Source organism: Eutrigla gurnardus, assembly GCF_963514095.1.
Source record: "Eutrigla gurnardus genome assembly, chromosome: 15".
In the NCBI taxonomy this organism is placed as follows: domain Eukaryota; kingdom Metazoa; phylum Chordata; class Actinopteri; order Perciformes; family Triglidae; genus Eutrigla; species Eutrigla gurnardus.
The window spans coordinates 5646268-5671582 of NC_139938.1; the positions used below are offsets into that span (position 1 = coordinate 5646268).

General features: G+C 43.5%; 1 protein-coding gene across 10 annotated transcripts in view; it reads left to right on the forward strand.

The window, feature by feature from the left end:
- LOC311026318 (RNA-binding protein Musashi homolog 2) overlaps nucleotides 1-25315 on the forward strand; it is a 227110-nt gene that overhangs the window by 195276 nt on the left and 6519 nt on the right. For 3 of the 10 annotated variants that reach the window (XM_084029806.1, XM_084029808.1, XM_084029809.1), the window contains exons 11-14: nucleotides 6468-6587; nucleotides 17974-18153; nucleotides 21759-21913; nucleotides 25222-25292. In XM_084029806.1, the coding sequence (XP_083885932.1) occupies nucleotides 6468-6587; nucleotides 17974-18153; nucleotides 21759-21913; nucleotides 25222-25263 (497 nt within the window). In that variant the 3' untranslated portion in view covers nucleotides 25264-25292. The remainder of the gene's footprint in view (nucleotides 1-6467; nucleotides 6588-17973; nucleotides 18154-21758; nucleotides 21914-25221; nucleotides 25293-25315) is intronic. The other 7 variants (XM_084029811.1, XM_084029810.1, XM_084029815.1 and 4 more) reach the window with 7 other exon arrangements.

Sequence of the window (25315 nt, forward strand, 5' to 3'; positions counted from 1 at the left end):
GTTAGAGCACTGCCAACAGTATCGCCACATATATACACCTCAGGTGTGTGAGGCCAAAGCTCTCATATGGTGTACCACAGTATGAACAGGTACACCGTGTCCTCAGCTGCTGCTGTACGAAGCAACACGTCTCTCAGATACTGGGATCTCATCATCAATATGCTGGATCTGTGGAAGCCTCAACGTTGTACAGTAGGTTGTATTTGTATTACATTAATGGCACCGAACTCAATGGCTAAAATTACTTTACAGTCATACATTTGATGTTTCACTGATAAGTTCAGTGTCTAAAAAGGCTTATGTTTAATATTATATTGTCTTTCTCAGTATGTCAGATTTGCACCAAGAATAGAATAATGGAAAAGAAATCCAAATAAATATAATTCCCATAATGCGACTTGTCTTTCAATAGACCTTCCATCTCTTTAAAAAAAAATGTCATAATGGAACCGCGAGAAAAGTCTGCTAAGTTACTTTCCTGTGATGCAACCTTTAAAACCAGGAGACGCGTTATGGATAGCAATACCTTCATATTGCCCAGTGGCAATACATTCCAACAGAACAAAGGAACCAAATATTGGTATGGAGGAATGCATCTTCATCTTAGTCTCCGCCATTCACTTCATTTTAGCTCTTTGTTTAATTTTTTCTCTCAACCGTCTCTACTGTATCCGTCTCCATTTCCAACACGCCGCTTGGCGTCCTGTTCACCGCGTGACCTTTGTGGCGCGTGCACAGACTCCGAGCGCCGGGAGGAAGCAGACGTACGCGTGGCGAGATTAATTTGAATGATTGACAAGCAAGCCAGCTCTGTTAATCAAGTTATGCTTACTCTGATTAGGACCTTAATGCGAGTAAGATAACCCGGTTAAGGTGTTTACATGAGAGTTGCAATAATATGCGTATTGCATTAGTTTGGTTATAATTGAATTATTGGTGTGCATGTAAATGCTCTCTCTCTGTCTCTCTGGCTCATTCCCAGACACCAGTCTCTGTATTTTATGATGGGGGGGGGGGATCTCTCTGTGTGTAGGTCTCCGTTGATCAGAGGGGAGGTGAGACATGAGCATGTGTGTAGCAGTTCATATGAAAGCCACCTGGCTCTCTCCAGCTCTGTGATTTATGCCTTTGATAACAGCGACCCAGAGATGCTTTCAACAACAACAAAGTAGCGCTGAAGGATGACAACAATGGGACACTTGTCAGTCTGGAGATGAAAAGATGTCTTGCTAGGTCCCTGTCTCTTTTGTAACTTTGATATATACAGTACATATATATATATTTCTTTCCCTTTGTTTTGTTTATTTGTCTCCATGTGTTTCGCTACATCTTATCAAAGGTTATTGATGAAGCAAAATGTGAAGTGGAGTCAGTTTTCCATCTCTGACAGAATGCCTCCCTCCTTCCTTTGAGGAGGCGGCAGTGTGCTTCACTACCTCCGCCATGACTTATCAACAGACTTATTTCCGCTGGCTTGTCCTTCTTACTGTCAAACGGCGACAGGAAAATAACATGCACCTCCTCCGTGATTTCTGATGTTTTTCTCACAATTATTACATTGGATTTGCGGTGAACAGTGACACCGTACGAGTGATTCGTCAACACGCCTCGGATGAAAATGCAAAATAGAAAACTCTTATAATTAGTCATTTTCTTTTCTTTTTTTTTAAAGCCAAACAGACAATTTTCTGTTTGCTTTCCATGTGTCTGTTTATAATGAGATTAGCCTTGTTTTAATGGGAAACCAGATAATAAATAAATGTTGGTTATGGCAGTTTAATTTTTAAAATTACACATTTTAGAGTTGGCAAGTAAGTAAATTCATCTTCACAGCTGCTACACTTACTGTAAGTTTATTTTCATTGTGTTTTTGATTCTTTGCAAATCACATGTATGGCATTACATGATTTCATGATGCATCTCTGCAACTAGTGTAATTCCACCAGGCCAGCTATTAAATTATATACATTATTAAAGTATGTAAAATTAGAATACAACTTACTTAACCCTTGGAGAGGGAACATTGTTTATATAAATACTATTTTAACATTGCAGTATTTCTGTATTAACGGGAATATGTAAGAGTACAGCACTGATTTTGTGGGATTATAGCACTTTATTATGGGTGTGGCTGTTATGTTTAATAATCTAATGTCTTGACATATGTTTTGTGTCTGACATGGCTGACAGAGTACCATGAGAATGAATTAGACACCTGAGTCCTGACCTTATTTCATTCTTATCCCATCCTCCTCGTCCTCTCTTCTCCTTTGTCTTCTTCTTCCACTGATGTAGCTGCTGTCCTTCTCTGTTCATCTGTCTCACTCATCTCTGCTCTTTACCGTTCATCCGTCTCACTCCTCCTGTCTGCCCACAAAACCCACCAGCTTCAGGCTGAAAGGCTTGTTCACGAGCCTCTTTCCCAAACCAAGCTACCGTTAACCAGCGTAGCATGAAAACCCCGTTAGCCAGCATGCTAACCCTGGTGAACAGCACCCCGATGCTTGATTTAATAAGAGTTCCTGGAATATTCGTCTATTTATTTATTTTTTTGTCTCTTTTTTTTGCCAGTAAAATCTTGGTAAAGAAAATGCACATTATTCCCACTTTCCATATTGTGTGTGCAATACACATTTACTTTCCTTTGAATATTTAGTGCTTTTTTTAGATTTCAGTTACAGAACGGGATTCAAAAGTGAGCATAGGCGACTTCATCCCCGGGTCTGCCATCAGCTGTCCCTGGGCTCCTCCTGTGCATTAGAGAGTTGACAGTTCTTCTTATAGAAGAAATGAGTGGAGTGCTCTGTGACTGATGGCGCTCCTTTGTCAATGACGGGGGAGCTGCTGCTGGCAGTTTTGGGCCAAAGAACAGTACAGATTACATTAACATCAGTCAAGCTGTTGTCAGCCTGGTGGGACATAAATAGGACCTTATTGATGCATAATGCAACAACTTTTCATTGTAATATTTTCTGAGTAATAGGATCAGAAAGTGGCTAGAAAAGGAAGTGTGCCAAAAAAAAAAAAGATCTGCAGAATGTGGTGCATCGGAGGTCATGTTAAGGATTTGAATGTATTAGCACATGATAAGATCATATGACAAAACTCACCTTCCTCCTGTGCAGGGTTGAATGTCTCACTCAATAAAGCACATATACTTTAATAATAATGAATAATAATTAGTTAAAATGCATAGGGACTGTTGGTATTTCTGTTGTTTAAAGCATGCAACCACGGAGCAGCTAAAAAGCATGGAGGAATACCTCATCAGTGGTCAAGATTGTGGCTACAATTAATTCGACCAATCACATCACCTCAGAACTTCTACTTAGACATCAGTGCGATATTCAGCAAAGTGCTTTGACAATGTTACAAGGGAGAAAACAAAGCGTTTGACCAGGCCTTTGCAGACAGTCGGTGCAAAGCAAAAAACCTTGACACGAAGATTGCACCGTGCTGTTTGATCACCGCGCCGCTGCCCCTGCTGCGCCTCTCCTCCTCCTCCTGCAGTCAAGTTCACAGAGATTCACAAAATACAGGTGCAGGCAGAAAAGAGCAACCAAGGAAAATGTTACTTTACAGGCATAACGCACCATCATGAACATAGAGGCTTATGTGCTCCGAATGCACATCATGCTCCTCCAGCACATAACTGACTATACCGTGCATTGGACATGATGTTCTGTTTGGCTTTAGCTGTACGTTGAGGGAATGTTGTGGACATGTGGGGTAACAGTTGCATCAATTTGCAAACGGTGAAATTGGATGGATAGGAACTATGACAAAGTTGTGAGGACGTAGAACACGAGGTCAGCTGGAAAAGCATCCACAGAAATCTGCACCCGTTGTTGTTGTGAAGGTAAATCCGCTCATAATATTCTAATGTTTGCGTTGAGAGAGTGTTATTCTCTTGCTTGGAGAGAGGGTGGAAATGTCTATGACATCCTTGACAGCCCTCGTCTTTCTTAAGGTCTAATCTGTCTTCCTTTTTTTCCCGTGCGCTCTCCTGAAGAAGGCTGAATTTCTGTGCTACGGGCTCGAGGAGCGAAAGCTGAGGACAGTTCCCCGGAGTCCGGACACCAAGGCCCCCGGGCCTCCACAGCTCATAAACAGATGTGTCCTTGTCCCCAGCCAAGCGCAGCCACTCAAGTGGCAAAGCAGGGCCCAATAATTGTGAAGAATTGAAAGCTAAATATTGGCTTTATCTCCTCAGTAATAAAAGGGCCATGAAATTGATTTAATGCTGCAGCGCTTCTCTTGGGTGGCTTCTTACAGCGTGAGCACAAAACAATGAGCAGCAGCCATCTATTAATTAACCCACCTAATCCTGCAAAGTTAATCTCTCACCACAACTTTGCCCGCAACTAACTTCCAAGCCAGTGGGTCTATTGGGGGTGTCATGACAATGGCAGCGAGGGGAAGATGGATTCAGCACTTAGGAAAGGAGAGAGAGGGAAGGGAAAAAGAGGCGGAGAGTGCTTGCATGAAAACGCTGTTCCGCACAGCAACCGTGGGGACTCTGTAAGTGGAAATGCAGGGGTGCATGGCCATCATTAGCATAGTATCAGAGTTGATTTGTGTTTTTGTGAAAAGAGGCGGAGAATGTCATTTGTGCCGTAGGAATCAGTTCCTGGTTGCGGCGCGGCGGCGTAAATGCGGCTGATTTTTGTTGCCTTTTGTCGTTTTTTTTCTGGATTATTTTTCTCCCTTATTCTCTCCTGAGCCGTTCGACAGTCGGGAGGGGGGGGGCATTTCTTTCCTTCTTCACCTGCCTGCCAGTCGCAACACGATGGCACCACACACCCAATACACACATTCGTTGTGATATTGTGTCGACGGAGTTGTGAATTACCTCCTTCTCAGTCGGCTGATGAAAAGCTATGTGTTTTTCTCTTTGGCTGCGGCTCATCTGACCCTGCCCTGTCACCTCCTCCTTCCCCCTCCCTCCCCCTCTCCTCCCCCCCTGTCATCAGTCTTTTGTGTGAGCCCCTCTTGGTGGAATAGCAGTACAAGGCTGACTCGGAAAATAGGTCACCCACCGGTGCTCCTCTCACCTCCGCGGCATTCAAAAAATAATCCTCTGAGGTGTCCTCCCTGTGCCATTTTGCGACGTCGAAACCACGGTCTCCAAAATATGGACAAAAACACGTTTAGCTGTGGAAAAGAAATCAAGAAGCATTACAATTGAGGGAATTTGGAAATCTTTTCTTTTTTTTTTTCTTTTTTGCAAGTGAGGAAAGCATTTCCTGTGGAGATAATTTTAGGAGGCTGATTAGGCATAGACGGTGTTGAGCCCAGAGTGAGGAATCTCATCACCACCACTAATGACATGCCATTCCTGTGCTGAGAGGAGCCCGGGCCCTGGGCATGGACTAGCCTCTGTCAGCCACCTCTAACTACTGTGTTCATTAAGGCTAAGAATGTAATTACAATTCACAGATACTGCGTCGGCTTAATTACAGGCTGATTATTAGGCTGATATTTGTTGGAATAATCAGGCCCTGAAGAAGTGGATTTATATTTGCATAGTAGTAAGGCCTTTCCGGTATTAGAGTATCATAAACTGACAATTTTGGCAGATTATTAATGCTTTTAAAGCTTCACAAATCTCCTTGGAGTTCTATAAATATTTACTGAAGAAGAAACAAGTACAAGAGAGTCTCAGATCAGCGATTGAAGCCTTCAAAATGTCTCCAAACAGATGTCTCCATTCGATTCAGGGCGTTTTGTACTGTATCTCTTCTACCTGAGGAGCCCGACAAAAAAATGTGGAATACTTTAGCTCTCGCATTACACTGGATGATTCTGATTCCATAGAAACTTGCGGTAATTGGGAGCACTCCTGGACAAAATGCAGGGATGGTCTCCAGAGGTAGGGCTATTATGCCCATGTCTATGCAGCTCAGGAGTGGCTGTAATCTTTCATCCAAAGCATTTGATATAAACAGCCCCCAGAGCCAAATGCTTTCGCTCGTATAATCAGGGACTTGGTGAATCTCTAAAGTCGGTTTACTCACTGTTTTACACATGAATAAGAATTTGCACCTTTGCAGTCAGACAGCACATATTGAACAGTAAATATACAGTTACTCTCACGTACGTTTATGGACTTCCTTAATGTTTTCCTTCCATGGTTGTAATGTAATTTGATGTTTGCCTCATGATGAAGTTGCACCGGTTATTATTATCATATCATGTGATATCCGTTGAATTGCTCACGGCTCTCCCTCCCGTGTCTGTGGATGGATCAGCGGGTCTGTGGGGTTTTGAATATCACAGGGGTTCGGGTAAGAGTCTGCTGATAGATGTTGCCGCGACATGCCCCCCCCCCCCCCCCCCCCTCCCTGACAGCTATGGTCTTATCCCGTAGCTCGGCGCCGGTGTCGACATTCTCCTGTAGCTCTGGGACGTGCTCATCCGTGTGCAGGAAGTGATGCATGTGTGTATGTGTGTGTATGTGCCTGCAGGCTTCCCGGCGACAGCGTACGGACCGGTGGCGGCGGCGGCGGTAGCGGCGGCGCGTGGCTCAGGTAGGGGGGCCCGTGGAAGAGGCGGCTACTTGGCGTATCCACAGAGCACAGGGCCAGGTAAACGCTCTGTCCATGTTCTGTGTGGCTGCTGCTCTCTCCAACTTCTCCTGCTCTGCTTCTCCCCATAGACGTAGCCCCCCAGACCCCCACGCACTCGCCCACGTCCAGACTTTAGACTGACAGCATCGTACACACATGCACCAGAGATGTTTTAGCCAAGATCTCTCTATGTACAGGCTTCCCATCACTATAAAAACTGCTACTTTGATCTTTTTCTACGTTTAGTGAGCTGGTAGGGAAAACTCAATAATATACATCAACTTTAACCCTAAAAATGTAGTACAACCTACATGAAAGAGCCAGAGGAATGAGATAATTCAAACTATTAAAGTCAGCATGTGCATTGCATCAAGCTGAGTCAAATTTAGAGCAGCAACTGTAATGGTACATTTTTGTGCTTTGAATAAAATATACACTGAATAATTAGTTTACACTCAATATGCATTATAAAAAATATAATAAACAAATATAATGTAAACATTTGTTTAATAATCAAAGGCATGGTAAACCAACAACTTCTGCCATATATTAAAACTGTTGTTCCATCTATTCAAATAAGCATTGTGTTAAATATCAGTTTAATTCTTAACCTTTAAGCCGTTTAGTCAGAAAATCCTGTTTACTTAAAAACTGTCCCCGAGCACTCAGTGTGGAACATACTTGACTGAGCTCCTCCGACACTACACAGCACTGACACATGGGCCGAGTGTCCCGAGAACGTTTCCAGGAATCACACTTTCCAAACTGGAAAACGTCTGTACAGACACTCATGACAATCTGAAAGTGCTGCTCAATGTCTCATTCATAAACACAGTCCATTAGACCATGAAGTTAAAAAAAACTCCCCACGCCATTAAGAGTAAAAAGCTCCACACTTTACCCCACACACTGGAACATTCATTACGAACACACGTACTTGGTATACAGTTCTTAAAAAAAACAAAAAGCACAAGCCGTGTCGGCCCAGAAGCCATGTTTGATTATCCGAGCCAGTGTTTTAACTCAAGGACTCTGAAAAAGTCTGGAAAGTTTTGAAGGATATTTCTCTTCAAAGACACGCAGATGGACCATGAATACTGTCTAACTGCACAAATATAAATTCAAGAGATGTTAAGTGATTGATTCAGATGATGCCTAATTCTTTTAGTCCCTAAACAACTATTAGCTCTGAAGGCCACAATTTTCTGTTTGAAATCATTTCGTCAACAAAAACATTATTAATGAACAAGTTAAACTAATGTCCTTTCATCTCTGAATGGTGTTGCTATGCCGACCTCCATGGAGGCTGGTCTGTATCCATCCAGTGGCCACATACATGTAGACTCAAAGGGAGCATCTCTGCGGTGTTTATCCGTAGGGCAGGTGCATGCTGGGTACTCTGACATACAGGCGGTATACAAAGTAAAAGAGGCCCCATCCAGCGTGATACAACAGAGTCCTCCTACTGGAGTCAGAGAGGGACTGACTCACCTCAGCAGTTATTTGTGTAAGCGCAGCCTGCAGAGGCAATCAAGTCATGACGAGAACAATATTACACTACATGTCTCTAGTTCTATAACACTTAAGCAAATCATTTAACCACGTGTTCAAAAGTCACATAAACTATCAAATAAAAGAGAAAAACAATAAAGAAAAGCAATTCAGTTTGTTTCCCTTATAACTCCTTCAATTTTCACTCAATAACCCTTCAATTTCAGTCTGTAATATAACCTTTCTTTTCTCCAACTAACCGGACCGCACTCACTCCAGCTGACATAAAAACATAAATACTGTGCTTTAACGCAATATCAAACAATGCTGAGTCTTAGCTCAGCTTAATGTGAATGGCTTTTAATTCAAGCAACCAAAATAAAACACACATGTAACGATAGTTGATACCCACAAGTCCATGGGATGTTACTGGAAGCATGAGCAAGGGGAAGAGGGAGAACAGGCTGATGGATGAAGGCTGTGAGTAGATGTCAGGCTGCAGCGGTCCAACACGGCGCTCCGACTGGCAGCAACCATCGAGGATGAACATGTAGCGTGAGGGAAAGCCCAATGAATAGAGATGCCCTTCACCTCATTTTAACCTATCAGACATTAAAAAGATATGGTTACACACACTATGGCTTTTAGATTATGAATAATAATCTACAAACAGGTTGAGTTTCTCCTTGAAATCACCTTCCAACAAACGTTTTGGTAAATAGTCCACTTTAACTGTCAGATAAGAATTTGTGTACGATCACCGTCCGTGTTAAACCGGCCTAGTTACAGTGAAATATCAGCAGAAGCACTCCACCAATTAACACCAAAGTTAGGTTAGAACGTTTTCTGTATTGCGACCACTCTTCTTTACGTCTTCATGTCATTTTCTATCTGGTCAACGCACCCCAAACACTTAACTAATGATTGTTCATAATGTGGTCGCTGCACCAATTAAATCGTATTCTACCGGTGCACACAGTGTGTGAGTAAATACAAATATTAAGTCAGTCCCTCAGACATCTACACACACACACACACACACTCCTGCAAAGAATAATTACAGTACACACCTTATTTACTTGGACAAATATCTACCAAGAGATTTGTTCCAAAAAGCGAGAAGCAAGTTTCTCGCTGTCTTAAACGCGGCATCGATCGACTTGTTGGCTTCATTTAGGCCTCCTGCTTTCTCCACCCTTACAACTGTAGATCATTCAGTAGCCATCAATAATAGCTCCCCTGACTGAACACACAGCCTCCGGGCTTCAGGGAAGAGTGTCTTTCTTAATCAGACGTACTATTAGAAGCCTGGTGGTGAAAAGCTGTGTTCATAGGAACTCGGATGCTGTCTTGTTTGTGTCGTCACCGATATAAAGGCAGTAGACGTCACACGGACACACGGGCAGCTGCAGTAAGGAGCAGACAACCTACACACACACACACACGTGCAGACAAGCAAATCCCCCCCGAACCGTCCTCATTTTCCCCAAATTCAAATCAACATATGGAAACGCTGGAAGCCAATCAGAAGCTCTGTCTTGCACGTCGGGCCATTTGATTTTGAGTTTTTCAAAAACAAACAATTTGCCCAACAATTGCAATGAACGTCCCTAAGAAGCAGGAATGTTGATTTGGGGTTAGCAGCAGCCAGGAAGCAAGAGACGTGATGGCAACCATTATGTACCGTTTAATTCTGACAGTTGCAAATGGAAGGGAGAGAGGCAAATGACCATGAGTGGGGGGAGGAGGGGGATGGGGGGTAACAGTGACATCATGGGCCTGTTTTAGAGTGCTTAAACAGCCACAAGGCAGCGACGCATCCCTCAGTGAAATAGCCATGCTTCCCCTCGGTGCAGATTCTGTCCACAAAGCATTATCGAAACACCGGCGAGCAAATCTGGAACATGAATGTGATAAAATATCTGTAATGTGTCACCTTAAATCAGCTGCATCTCGCCACATCGTCCAATTTATGAACTGTTTTGTTCTCGAGAGAAAAGCGTCACCGATGCATCTTGATGATATAACGAGCTCAGGCGCTCGTTCTGTGGTTTGTGGCTTTTTGACAGAGTGTAGAAGCAGAGTGGGTTCCTGGCTGCGACGTCACCTGACAGGTTTGACAGGGTGACAAATGATTTATCAAGCGCTGGAGACGACGCTCATAACATAGATGAATAGAATCTCTCTATTCGGACACAGACAGAACAGAGGATGCTTGATTGTGTAGGCTTGACCTTCCTCTCTCTGTGTGTTCCTGCATCTCCGTCCTGTGCAAAATTTAATTAGCAGCACACTCAGGATTATAGCAAATCTAGTGGCTTATATATTGTTTTGCTAAATTCTCAAATTTTAGTGTAGAGGATGTTTTTTGTTGTTAAAAAAGTCTTGTTTTTTATGATGTGTGGATTATTGTGCTTTGACTCCACCTACAGTTCCCATAGTGCACCACATATTATATACTGTGTCTACTTATGACCCAGTTAGCGGCGGTGGGGTTTCACCTTAAGTGGCATTCAAAACCGCTCAGGTTAAATGTTAAAAAAGACATCTTAAACATTCCTAAATATGTCCCAAATAAACATATATTTGACCATGTTCATCATTAAGATGTATGTCCCTTTATATTGCCTGTTTTGGCCTGTGAGAGATGTTTGTCAGCGATACACAGAGAGTGTTGTGAACATGGAAGACATTTTCCGTCCCTGACAGAAGGCAGTTTCACACGACTCCCAGAGCTCAGCAGACAAAATGACAGCATGCTGACTTCCCTCTATGACAGACAGACCACTGCTGATGACAAGGTGTATTTTGGACTTCTTACTGTGGCTCCACCTGCGTACCATAACAAGGAAAGTTAGAAGACGTCGACTCTTTCAAACTTTGCTAAGATGTGTGTCCTACATGTATTTTTAAATTCCCCTTGAGCTACTTATTGCTTATTTTTAAATTGACATAATTCTACTTTACTAAACTATACTCTACAAGGGCTTGTAATGTCCTCACTGTGAAAAAGTAAAAGGTTAGTTTCCCATTTTAAGGCAGAATAAAGTGATCACAGTCGTGGTTACTTCTCCAGGCCAGGCGTTTTATTTAGTAAAGTCTGAGGTGGCGTCAGTGCAAATCCTTTTGGAAGAGGTGGGTCTTCAGTCTGTGTATGAAGGTTGCAGGGCGTTTGGATCAGGGCGATCTCTACCAGGACCCTGTTGCACCACTAAAGAGCGAGAACAAGGACTAGTCTGGAAGTCTGAGAGAGAGACTGTGGCTCCGGGCGACGGGTAGATCAGAGATACGGCTCCTGTACAGAGTTTACCATCGCCTGGAGCTAGAGAGGTGCTGGTCTGTACATGGCTTTGTAAGGAGGTATCATGGATTGGAAACTAGTATACAGGGTGCCGCTTGAGGATGGGGCAGTCACTTATATCTGGTATCAGTTGGAGGGCGTGCACATCTGCATAGTAAAGCAGAAAGGGAGGAAATTGCTAATTTGGAGATGACTAATGCATGCACCAGCACCTGGGCTGCATTCTGGACAAGTATAATCCACCTCTGCTGTTTTTATGAAGGATGAACAAGGATAAATGGATGAATGTGCCACTGGTGCCACTTTAACTTGATCCGGGGAGGATGATACATCAACGTAATTATAATATTAGAAATGTATCAACACTGCTCTGCTAATTATTTCATTATTAATTCTTTAGAAGAAGGCAGTTGGCTTTTTTCTCCATTTGAAAGTAGACTGTGCAAGTGATGCAGATGGTTGTGACGGTGCAGGGAAACTCACAGGTCCCAGCCTACTCTGGTTGAGTGTTTTCCTGAGTCCCTCTGAGCTTTCCGCGAAGCTCAAATGTCAGTCTCAGATCTCGGCTGGACCGGCAGTGTGCACAAAGCCCCATTCAGCTGCTTTTAGAGGGTCTAGGTACTTGCTATGTACAGAATGTCGGACTTGACTCAGGTGTTCAGAACTGAAATAGAGTTGGCTGCGGTCAGAAATTGGACTGCATATTGAAGAGGTGTCTCTGCCAGTTTTATCGGGACTCAGGATGGTCTTCACGCTTTTTAAAAGCCCATTCCTTCCCTCGGTCGGTTGTTGTTGCTCTGCTTTGTTCTTTTCTCTCTGTTACTGTTCTTCCTCTTCCCTTCACCGATGAAAAGAAGGAAACTCATGTGACAGACATTTCCAAATTAAGATCATTATCAATTTCCTCCCCAACACGCTCTGTGATCTTCGGCGGTGTCTGAGAGGAGACCGGGATTGGCTTCGCGCGGTAGTCTTAATCAATCTGGCTCTTTCCGAGCTCAGGTCCATTTGTCCCAGATGCTAATCTGCAGAGCTCAGCTCCGAGGCCAGAGGCGCTTTACATGCATTTGGTGCAAAGTAACATGAGCCGGCATGCCAAGCCCATCCTGCTCTGGGTTTTTTTTTGTTTTTTTTGTCTGAGGCCCAGGGAAAGATGTGACACATCGGGGAGGGCAAAGTGTCCCTTTGCGGCTCCGCCACGAAGCAGTGTCTCACAGCTGTGGGGAGCAGATGCTCTGAGGTTACAGGCACAGGCCTTTAGGGACATCACCACTCTGCCCTCCAGGGGCCGCACACATAACACACTCTCCAAAGAAAACTTACTGGAGGCTTAATAGGAGTGAGGTGTTTTAGAGTCAGTCCTGTAAATTCACTTAAATATGAAATACAGTTTATGTCGTATGCTTCCTAATCAGTACAGGATTGTCTAATCCATGCATTATACATGTATTCAAGCAAGTATTAGTGACATTATCACAAAGGTTATTTTTATTTATTTGTAATTACATGCATATTGCACAGTAAATTGTGTTTCCTGCAATGTACTTCAACCCATGATCGCGTTGTGTGCATTTTTATGATAAGTTCCACCAAATTAAATGTTATAAGATATAAGAAGATTTCTATTCTATCTCTTAATGTATATCTCAGTGAGCGTTGCTGTAGATTGTAAATCCTCTTTGAGTAAATTCATATTGTCCTTCCTTCCGTATCTAAGTGACCATTAGGTGTAGCCGGTATCACTCTCAGATTCCAGTCACAGTGAGTCCTAGATTTCTTCAGACTGCATAAGCCTGACCAGACATGTTTGAAAAAATGTGTTCCGCCAAAAGGCCAGGGCTGTCAGCTCTGAGCCTCCTCACGACAGGATAATCTGTGCCGACTGTTGATAACCGAGTGCTCTTTCTCAGTCCCAACAAGACCAGATCCCACACGGGTTCAAATCTGCATTGAAATGATCGAGCGTGCAAATGAGCGTCTGACGGATTTACGACACCGTCGCGCATTTGTTTTAACTCGTGATCCATTGTTCACGTTTGCTCTTCCTCTTCCCACGATCATTCCACAACCGAGGTAGCGGGTAAATATAAATCAGTAGCTGCGTTGAGTTTGTCCATTTCTATAAAGAATAGCAGGAAAGGGGAAAAGCAGGCGTAAAATGAAAAGTAAAAAAAAAAACACACACAGGCGTATGGGTGAGTAAATGCAAGAAGAAATCATCTGTTAAAATTAATTAGCCAAGCTTCTCTGAACAGAAAATGACAAGACATTAAATATGTATTATTTATGAAATGTCTGTGCTCTCTGAAAAGGGTGTCTAGTGCTGTTAATTACTCAGCCATTCATTCAGAAAAGATTATTTCAAATGGAAAGTGAAAGCACGGCTATAGAGCGAACGAGCTGTTCGTTTCTTTCACGCTATTTTTAAACGACATTGGTGAAAATGGAAAAGCTAATTATGGTAGCTCTGAAATTCAAAGCTAATTTGAGAAGCAAGCATGTCAGGTTTATTGACATCTTCTGTAGAGTGATGTGGTTTGATGGCCACCAAAGATTCTCAGTGGTGCCGCGAGGGAAAGGGAGGAGCGAGGGCATGAAACATTATGCCTCGCAGAAATAACTTATGCTAATAGATTTTTAGATTCCCCTGTTCCCAGCGTTCCCTGTAGGAACAGCTGGTATATTCATGTATTCAAAGAGTTCAGATGTAAAGAAAAAGGCTGATTTGTTACAAATCCAGGTTTTTTGTGTGTTCATGGATATCACTTTTAGGGTTATAGCCACATAGATTGTATAAAATATTGACGTGACATCACCCGTGGGCCCAGCTCTAAGAGTGGGCAAAGACGTGGATTGGTGGTGACGCAGCGGAGCGGACAGCTAACAGCTAGCGACCTGAGACGGCACCCACCTGTCACTCAAAGCAGTCACAGCTTAATCATCTCTAACGTTGAGCCTTCATATCATTTTAAACTGCTGAGTTATAAGAAAATTCCCCCCCTCCGTAGCAAACAGGGAAATGAATTATGGAGATCAAACTGGTTTTTATAGCAGGCTGTAAATGTTTATTTCTGTTCTACAGTTGGCATTTTAACATGGCTGTCTATGGGGATTGACTTTTGGAGTCTCGTCAAGAAGCCGTTCCTAAAAAAAAAAAAAACAGCAGTGTTTGACACTTTAGCATTTGCTTCATTTCTCCGCCCCGGCGGTCGCCTCACGTTTGAAGCGGGTTCCAGCAGAGTTTCTAATTATCCCGGCGAGGTCACTGCTTTGTTAACATTTGGACCGTGCCTTTTAAAAGTGTGCACGCGTTGGTTCATTTGTCGAGTGTCTCTGAGATTTAAAACGAGGATGATCAGAAAGTCGGTGCAGAACACTGGCCAACTTATGGAAATATTTTTCACATTCTGGAGCCCCAACAGGCCAGGGAGCATGAAGCTATATTTTATCATCAGCGTGATTAGTTTTATTTTCCAACGAGTGAGAAAAAGAGCAGCAGTGCTTTCAAGGTTTGTGATTCCTCCTTAAAGGCAGTCACCTGGCAAAGTGGGAACGAGAGCAGGGCATTTATCCACTTAAAGAGAGCCACCCCGATGATGTCAGTAACAGATGACTGCAAGACACTCCCCTCGCCATCGCCTCGCAGCCAACTTTGGTCACTGAGGGCAGAAGGGAAAGAGGGGTTGGGGTAGGGGAGATAATTACCAGTATAAATGAAGCCCTGCGAACGATTCGCACTGCTGGGTCCCCTGATCTAGTCTCCAAGGCAACCTCAGCACGCTCATTTGTTTTGTAGATGAGTAATTACATCCAATTAGTGGCCAGTGGAAAAAAAAGGAGTCCAAGAAAGGCCCATTGTTCTGGATAGATTGTGTGAATATTAATAGTGGGAAGGTCTGAGGCACAGCGATATGATCGGTGATACTAATGCAGCTGTGGGCACACTCTGCCCAGTCTCATCCTGCAGAACACATCAGATAGCCGCTGATGAAAATATATGGCTTGGAGAATGTGTGCCCACATGTTTGTGCATGAGTCACACTCTCGTCCAGCTGCCTCCATCCAGCGAACAAAGCCGGCGTCTTACCTGAGCCGGCCGCACCTGGAGACGGTGCAGCCACACGCAGCGTCGGCAAATGTCTCCGATGTCATTACCTGGCTAAATGTAATTTACAATCTGGGAAGATCTCCTGATTTCACATCAGGAGAGGAAAGACTTCCTGCCAGCAACACCTAGCCCTGCCCGCTACGTGGCTGTTGATTCAAATGGTAAACGACACTAGTTTGGTTTGATTGTCCTTGAGAATCGGTCATTGGTTTGGATGGCACGTTATGAGATTTTAATTTTTTGTCAAGCTGGGCTGACACTCTACCGATTCCACCCAATGTATCCTCGAATTCCGGCTAATTTTTGAATCTGGACAAATCTGCAGTATGGATCGTCAGATATTTTGGTTGGCAGTCTGTCTAATTCCTCATATTGCTGCTGTAAAAGGTTCCTTACAAGCTTTAATTAGCTTCGTTTAATATTAATGTAGTAGTATTTTTAAGTCTTCCTCTCGTCTGCTGGAATATTAAACTGAATTCCACTTCAGAACTGATATTCTTCTCTGCATCTTACAGACACCAGCTGTATTCTTTTAATTGTATCTTTGCTCAAAATAATGCCACCTTTCTATCTACACTGTTGACAACATGGTCATCTATGAATAAACTTCTCAGGGCTTCAGTTGATCCGTACAGTGTGAGACTAAAGGCCAATTAAAAGCTGTAATGTGAGTGAACACGATGTACAGGATTAAAGGAAACACTGTGGCTGCCCAGTTCAACGCGGTTCACTTACTTAGAATTAATACTTCTATCTCAGATAGAAGCAACTTCCCTGTAAAAACACCCACTTATAATATTTGGATTTAATACCTATAACACCCATATTGTAAAAGGAGTTTTGTCTAAATAATAATTCTAATGATAATAATAATAATTATTATTATCATTATTGTGTCACCACGTCTTTTCACGGGTGAAATAATCCTTTGTATCCACCTGCAACTTCAGCTTCCAAGATGACGTTTGTTCTGTTGTCACAATATGGGTCATGTTGTTAATTATATACACATCTGAAAGCAACTCCTGCAAATATGTTCATTCATGAATCATAGTGAACATATGCCAGTCTGGTTCTGGTCTGGTTCCGGTCTCTCCGCTGCTCTAAACCGGGACACATTTGGAACGGCTTCCTTATGAATTCCCAATAACACGGTTTGTGCTATTGTCAAATGTTTCTCCCCCCCGTTATAATTATTCCATTGATTCAGTTTTCCTCATTAGCAAGGCCAATCAATGTTCTGTGACATTTGTCTAAGTGAAGAAAATGGAATGATTGGTTCTTGAGCTTTGTTCAATGTGTCAGACATTATGTGACGTACGTGGGAAGCCTGCCGTATTCGGAGCCTATAATTTGATGAGTGGGCAGACAGCCCACAAGTGGCGAGATCAGAGTGCTAAAAAGCATCGTCGGAGAGCAACATGGCTGGTGCTTACATTCCATTTATCAGAAGTGGACTGTCTGACTCTGAACGGGGAAAGGTGAAGTGGATTTGAATGGCTATTCGCTCCGGGACCCAAATAAAAAAGCAAAAGACGCACAACAGGGGAAACCCAGCGTGGAAAAGCCGGTGTCACCAATCTCAGTCCGTCCTGAGTAGATTAACTCCGTTATCAAAGAGGTGTGAGAAGGGAGCCGTTTCTTTTAATTGCACTCTTTATATGAGCAGCTTGTCTCAGATTAAGAGGACAAGCAATAAATGCCAGCGCGACTTATTGCTGAAAGACATTTTCTAAACTGTTGATAATCCACCATCTGTGTCAAAGAGAGAATCATTGGAAGAAGCCAATCTGAAACGTGCTCAGAGTACTTAGAGCATTCAGGACTCATCAATAAACAAGAATGTCTATACCTCGCTCACGTAAAAACAACCTTATCATCGGTTGCCATTGGTTTGAAAGAGAAATGCTTTAAATTAATTATTGACCGGTTGCACACATTGTTTTCCTTTCATTTAAATGACAAAAGCTTCAGGTGTGTCCATGAATGAATTATCGCTTTGGAATGAGAAATGTATTGACCTGTGTTTTAATGATGCTTCAGTTTTATCTCACTGCTCAATGATTGCAAGAAAACGTGGAGGGCACAGGTCAATTATGCAAAAGCCCCAAATATCAAAGCTGTGGCCTTACTGTTTATCTTGTATTAATTGTTATTGGTCCATTTCAAATCAAGGTATTAGTGTAATGGAGGTGGTGTCCTTTCAGGGAGAGATAGCATGTATCCATAACTGTGCAGCTAATGTATATGAAACAGCTGAGCGTATCGGACACGGACCATATGCCAAGGGGGCCTGGCCACATGGTAGGAGCTGCTGGGGAGGGAGGGCATGGGGGGGGCAATTAAAGCAGACTAAACTCAAGGATGTATTCTCAAAACTGGTGTAAGACACCGCCAAGCTATGCTTAACAATCTGGACTTTGACTTTGACAATGAAAAAGTTGTTTTCCACAATGATGGAGTCCCCTCCCCTCCCCCTCCCCACCCTATACTGTATCTCCCAGGCCTCCCCGATTATGGGTTTTACTCTACGCCCAGTGACCAGAGGGGGGGGCCCTGCTCCTTTGCTGACTATGGCTCCCTGGGGCCCCAAGCGGCTCAGATGCTGCACAGTGAGCATGCCACCTCCGCCTGCAACTCCCCCCTCCAGCACCTACACAGCCCGGATCAATTTAAGAACCCAGGTTTGTATATGCGCATCTATCTCATCCACTTTTTTGGACTTTTCAGTTTGATTCATGACATTATTCCATGCAGATGATCTAATCCTTTTTTTTAAATACATTTTCTCTTGCTTTTGTTAAGGAAACAGAAAAAAAAAATCCCCCCCCCCCCCTCCCTCAAAACCCTTATAAAAACACGTCTTGCTGAAAACGTAGCATTGCATGTTCTCCCTCCCTCCCTTTTCTGTTTTTTTTTTCTTCTATTTTTAACGTAGATTTTCTGTTTCTTTGTGGAGTTCTGTTTCCAGCCCCTGCCTGCACATACGGGGCCGACACACACAGAATGTAATCCCTCATTTGCATGTGAACAAAATAACTACTGATGATGTCGGAGAGTACGCTGGCCTCTCAAGTTCATGTGAATTCTGAGCAGCGGAGGAACGAGTTAAGTGTGCGAGCGGAGAGTCATCTTTTAGCCGAGCCCTTTCAGTGTTTTAAGTGTAAGAGTGATTGCTCGTGTTATTAGCGTGTGAGAGTCTGACTGGGAAATCAGTGGGAACGCTGTACGATGTCAGACACTTAAAAGATGGCATCTTTGCATAATCCAGCCATTACGCCACAATGCAGGCACATTCTGCTCTTGTGTGCTTTTTCTGATGTTCTCTCATCTACCTTATGTCATCATAGCTTTCTAAAGTAAACATACTGCGCGTTGACACTCTAATGCCTGCATGTAATGCATAGAACGTATTTTAAAGCTATTTCTTGGAGAGCAGACGTCTTCAGAAAGAGTGGCCTGTTTTGAATCCTACAGTACGTATGTGTTTATCTGCTTGGTTCTGATAATGATGTGCTCATGATCACGTCTGCACTGATATGATATAGTAAAGGAGGTGTAGTTGAGCCGGGCGCCTTCATGTGAACGTGGGAGATGTGGCTCGTCGGAGGTGACAGCGTTGACCTACACACAGCGGTTGGATTCTCCGTCTCCAGAGACTCGCCGTGTCCCCGCTGGGCACCAATCCTGCCATCGCCTTCAGGCCCGTCTGCCTCCTCTTCACAATAATAGCACAAATATTAAGAACAAAAGGGGGCTGTCTTTCTCACCCTTCTGGACCCATGAAGCGAGTGTGTGAGTGCGGGCGGCCAACTGCCCCCCCTCACTCTTTAATGGCTAAAGTGTGGGGCCAGCTGCCCCGGGCAGATGTTGGCATTTCCTCCAGTCTGTCACTCCGTGCGAACGTTAGCACAGCGAAGCCACAGACAGGTTGCACGGGAACGACTACACGGATGTGATTTTCTGAGGGGCTTCTTGTCGGCCTGCTGTTTTAGAATCATCGTCGCAAGTGTGAGAGTACAACAGACGTAGTTGGCCATATGCTTCCCTTCCTATAGATGGCTTTAACTGTGTAACAGGCAAGGGGATACGACATCACTGCACTGCAGCTGCACAGACGCCGTAGTTCTAGCTGACATCAGAGCAGAAAAGGTACTAATCACCTGGGCTCCTCGGCAGCAGTAAGCCACAGTGTTGGTCTGGCGCTTGGTTGCTAAAGCATCGTTTTCTCTCACCTCGGAGGACACGTTGAAATCCTGAGCGAGTCAACCCAATTTATGTGCTTGTTGTCTGTGAAATAGACTTTCTATTTGTAGCCAACCTTGACCCTAATGATATGAAAATCAGAGAGCACATTATGGCAAATGGAATCCCGACGGTGCCGTTTATTTGGATGTTTGTTTTAAGCAGATAAGGAGAATGGTTTTCTGAAAGTATAATTGTTTTTTTGTTGTGTACGTTCGGCGCCCCGCGATGATGATCACCGGCCGTAGGTCACAGATTACCCACAATCCATTTATCATGTCATCGGTGAGCCAGCCCTGAGAACAGGATATACACGCGGCTTGAAGGCAAATCTCCCTGATGATTTCTTGTGTGCAGTGGCCGTCTGTACCTCTGTGCTGCGTTTAAGGGAATAGAAATGAAGCAAAGATATCCTGGAAGACACAGGCGAACGTTCATCCATTCAAGTCCTTCACATGCAGAAGTCAGTCTGTGCATCAAATGACTTCCTCTCCGGTCGTTGCAGTCGGATGTGTCCGCGTGAGGAAGACTTAGCGCTGTCATTCCTTCTATAAAAACCACCGGATCCCTGTTCTGAACAACAATCTGACCCACGTTGCACTCCAGATTGCTTAGCTCCCAAAGTCAAATGCAGGACCAGTGCAGCCGCTGCGTATTAAAATAAAAATCAAACCCCTCCGTTTCACAGGGAGAGGGGTGAGTCACACTCTTAATAAAAATCACCAGTCATAGAAAATGAAGATTGCCAATTCAACTGAAAAAGTCCTTAATTATATAATAAGCTAGCCTACTGGGGGCTGTGCAGGCGAGATAAGAGCACGAGCTGCCCGCTGTTTGAAGTCCTTACAGTTAAACAGCAGCGTCAACGCCACTAGATGTGTGTTTAGTGAGACGGCTTCATCTTTTGTCCCGTGCTCCGCACAGATATGTTTTATTCGGACCCAACCTGCCTCACAGGGCTTCCATAGAGTGAGTGGTGATACGATGTGCTGCAGTTCCACTCTGTTTCCTTCTTCTACAAAGACTTCCTCCTAGGCCTCATGAGCTCATGTATACACGAGAACGAGAGAAGATTTTTCTTTTTAATGCCGTTTTTTTCCCCCAGTCTTGTCTTTGAATGAGGGTGAGACGGAGGGTTATGTGGAGCTGACAGCAGAGGAGATTGCTGTTAAGAGATCACTGCATTTTTCTTCCTCCCCGATTTTTTTTGTTGCACGTTGAGTGTTATTGGCCTTTAGTAGGCATCTGGATTTTCCAAAGACATTTTATTAGTCTGAGTTGCTCTTACTCACAGGGCAAAGGTGGTAAGTCATGTACAGTATTTCTTTTTTATCCCCCCCCACGAGTATGGACCTGCACATGAAGTCGGGTCAAGCTTTTATATTTCCCCATTATGCCTCCTCCTCTTGTCTCGCGTACCTCTTTTTGCTTTATGCCTGGAGTTACTCCGGCAGACTGCAGAGCTGAAAGCACAGGGCTGAAATTATGGAGAATCTTTTTTTTTTTTTTAGCAAGTCCTTGCTAGTGTCTGTGAATCATAGGTCATATAGCGAAGCATAAAGTAACATAACCTATCTCAAATCGTGTGGGTTCAAAATGCTCAAGTGAAATCTATCTTCTTATTCGACGGCTTAAGATGTTGTACAAGTACTCCTTCACATTATGCATGGCAACACTGACACTGCAACCGTACTAGTTTATTAGCATGGTGGAAGCATTTCTAGCAGCGTGCTTGTTTTGTGTTGTGCATGATTCTAAAAGTGAATGTTACTCCTGTGCATAACACACACGGCATGTAGATTATATTCAGAAGATCACACTGGATTCACCCTCTGTTTTGGCTCTTTGAAATCCTGTTAAGGCAAATGTTTGAAGCAGTGAGGATCTCTAATACCAACTCTAAGTCCTTGGAGACAAACGTGAATCCAGTCATGTGTTCTTTTGATTTAAACGTTTCCTTTTGAGTCATAGCAAAGTAAGAATGGCACTGGTGGCTCTTGGGCGTCTTCTGAGCTGCTCTGCTCCCTGCTGTGTTTGTATGCAGGCGGCAACCCGTCAAGGCCCGGAGGCTTTCCCGGTGCAAACAGTCCAGGGCCCGTGGCTGACCTGTACGGACCCAGCAGCCAAGACTCAGCTGTGGGCAACTACATCAGCGCTGCGAGCCCTCAGCCCGGCTCCGGGTTCGGCCCCAGCATCACAGTGAGTACTCCGATCCCAGACCTGCCTGTCATGTGAACGCACCTTGAGCTCTCTTGCCTCCTCTGTGTCAAAATACCACCTCTGAAATGAGACACTAAGCTAATGCACGCTGCCTATGATTGTGATGTTTATCATAAGAGCTTACTAACAGTTATAGGACTTTATACTAAAATAACCACCTAGAAAATATCCTGAATGATAAATAAAACGAGGTGTCTGCCGTCATCGAGTTCAGTTCGAGGTCCCAGAAGCGTTTTGTGCATCAGGGTAGCCCCGTCTTAGCTCTCAAAGTTATCTGTGTCAAATGCAAATGTTTATTCCCCTTAGCTGTTGCACACCTCACCTCACTCCAGACTCTGTGTCACCTTCCTGGAACAAATGTCCTTTATTTTTAGAAGCCATCTGTCCCAGAGCTTGAGTTTGCTCTGTCGGTGGGACAATGCTTCCAGCAGGCCGCGTCTCTCCCAGTGTCCTTGTCCAGGTGTAGTTGCCCAGCCAGGTGCTGCTCGCACCTCTTTTACTTCCTCTTGCTGATCAGTTAGCTGCCAATAGCCATGTCAAGCCATAAGACCAGCAGGGCTAGCAGAGGTGGCGGTGCGACTTGGATGCCTGGTCTCGTCCCGCACGGCAATAAGCGATAAACCTGCTCCTTGATTTCACCGGAATCCGCACGACGCCGCTGCAGAAACGCTTGGTGACAACGGAGAAGATCCAGTAAAAACCGGGGTTAGAGCGCTCGAATCCGGTCAAATTAAATGTGTCTTAATTAGCTAGTAGCTCAGAGATCCAGTCATATGTTCAGGGACAACAAAAGGTCAAGGGTCAAACTCCCCAACAGAAGACTCAATCAGCCATTTGTTGACTCGGCTTGGGTGTCGGCCCTCACTGAATAATGAATCCAATGAGCTTTATGGCCCCTAGCGAGGTGCAGCGGGGCTCGGCTCGTCGTCGGCGTGTTTTTACACGACTGCACTGAGTGACACAGGACAGGTTATGAAAATAACACCTGCTTTCCTGAAAGAAGCTAATTAATGCACTGCGAGGTGGAATAACAGCAGGCCCATTAGTACTGCAAGGCTACAGGGTGAAGACACTCAACTTTATAACCCACGTCGTTATTCTGAATATCCTTCCACAGTAACCAGAAAGTCCTGGAAGGATTAATTTGGGCCATTTGTGTTACTTGTAGTTTGTATTGTATTGTTTAAGTTGGGTTTAAGGCGTGTTTATCATTCTGTCTGCTCATGGTTGTTTATGGTTGTTCTTTTCTGGTAGCTGAATTGTGACTTCATCTCTTTTGTAAGGGAAAAGCTCAGCAGATTCATCAGTTTGGACGGTACACATAATCTATGGGTCCGAGTATAGCGGCTCAGCCAATGTGAGATTTACATAGCGCTAATGTTGTCGGTATGGGAGAGTGCCACTGGGAGCAAATGTGCATAAATGGCTCCACGAGAAGATAAAATTCCTCATTTTAATTTTAATAAATATGTAATTGATTTATGATACCCAAACAAAAAAAAACAGAGCTTAACACAAAAAAATGTATTTTATTGGCTTTTTTGCTTCCTAAGCAAAGCCTCCGTTATTAATTGTTTTAGGTCCACTGGCTATCTGCGCTAATCTGTTGGTCTCAGTGTAGGAAGCTAAATATTTGTTATGAAAGACCGGGCTGGCTCGTTTTCAAAGCAGATTTACCAGCAGATAGTTTACAGATGGAAATGAAGCGATTTGTTTCCATTATTTTCCATTTGCTGCAACAGTTTGTAACCATGCGGCACAAGTTTTTGAACGCAGCAAATACCATCAATGGCGTTTCCTCGTTTTCATCATATTTACCTTAAAACGGTTTTACAAGGTCGATTTATAAAAAACACATCAGTGTAGAATATACTGTATTTCACCCATTTAATCCAGAATGTCAAGTTGCCGCCTGTGATACTGCGACTAAATCGACACTTCAGAATTACCCAGTGAATCAAACTGAGTGCAATAAAGCAGAGCGGTGATGCAGCAGCCCCGCGACTCTCTGCTCTCGGCGAGATCATCTCTCTATTCAGAACATTAAAATGGGAAATGATTCAGAACTAAAATGTGCTTTATAATTCTTTTTCTTTTTTTTGACTGAGGATGCTGTTGAGCTGAATACGTGTAAGATCGTCATGTCACAACCTCACGGCTGACTTCAGAGTCGCTGATTTGTCGCTCGCTCTCACGCTCCGCTGATTTTATTAATCCCTTTAGCCAATATCAAAACAGCCACTGTGAAGAAGCAGTAATGAACTTAACTCCCTTTTTTTTCCCCTCCTTTTTTTTTTCCCTGCAAGACAATTAGAGTGCAATTAGTTGATTGGAGTGATAAAGACAGATAATCGCTGTTGAAAGCGATTCTCTTTTCAATCCAAGGATTTCTGCCGACCTGTCAGCAGCGAAATGCACAGCGTCCCCGATAACTGAGCTCCATAATGGAGACCGTTCAGTACACAAAAGCACACTGATCTTACTGAGGGCTCTTTATGAGCCTCTTCTCCGCATGCTTTCAGATTAAATCAGCTGTGTACGTTAGCATGAAAGGGCATTGTGTGTGTGTTATTGTCTCCTTCACGTATTGTTGTTTGTTGAGCTTATTGTCACCTGGCATAGAGAGTAAAATGAAGGGAACACTTTCTATGACGCCCATTGTCTACGATGCATTATTATAATCTTTCTTTTAGCACTGTATGATTATAGTTATATTCCTAATGCTTCATAACAGTAATCGTAACACACTGTAAAGCTTTTCATAAGGACTTAGACGGTCATCATGATACTTCATGATGTTTTTGTGCTATATAATTCCCATAGCTGTAACATTATAATCTTTTTAGAATGCATTATAATGTGGTTATTGTTTGTTGTAAGTAAAGTGGGAATCTATGCAAATTAAGCATAGTTTAATTTGTATAATGAGTGAAATAGTCTTTCAAATATAGAACATTGTGAATATTTATGAATGCTTATAACGTATGTTCATGGGCGTCATAGAGAGTGACTGTATCTTGAGCGATTTTAACTTCATATCGAATCTCTAACACATTTTAACATCTTTGACCGTGAAATGAGTCCTACTTCCTGTCCTGATCTCCCAGCATGCACTGTTTCTCCTTGACGTTGAACTTGTATAATATACTGTGTATGACAGAAGTGTCCTGCTCTGCTCCGGGAACATGATCAAACTGAATCGAGACGTTCACATTCATGATATGATACTCACTTTTTCTCTCTCCTTGAAATGCATACTGACAAAAGCACTAACTGTACACTTTTAGGGCCCGTTGATTGCGACAGCTTTTACAAATGGATACCATTGAACAGGTGGCCGGTTGCCATCTCATCAGAGGTATTGCATTTTATTTACTGTGC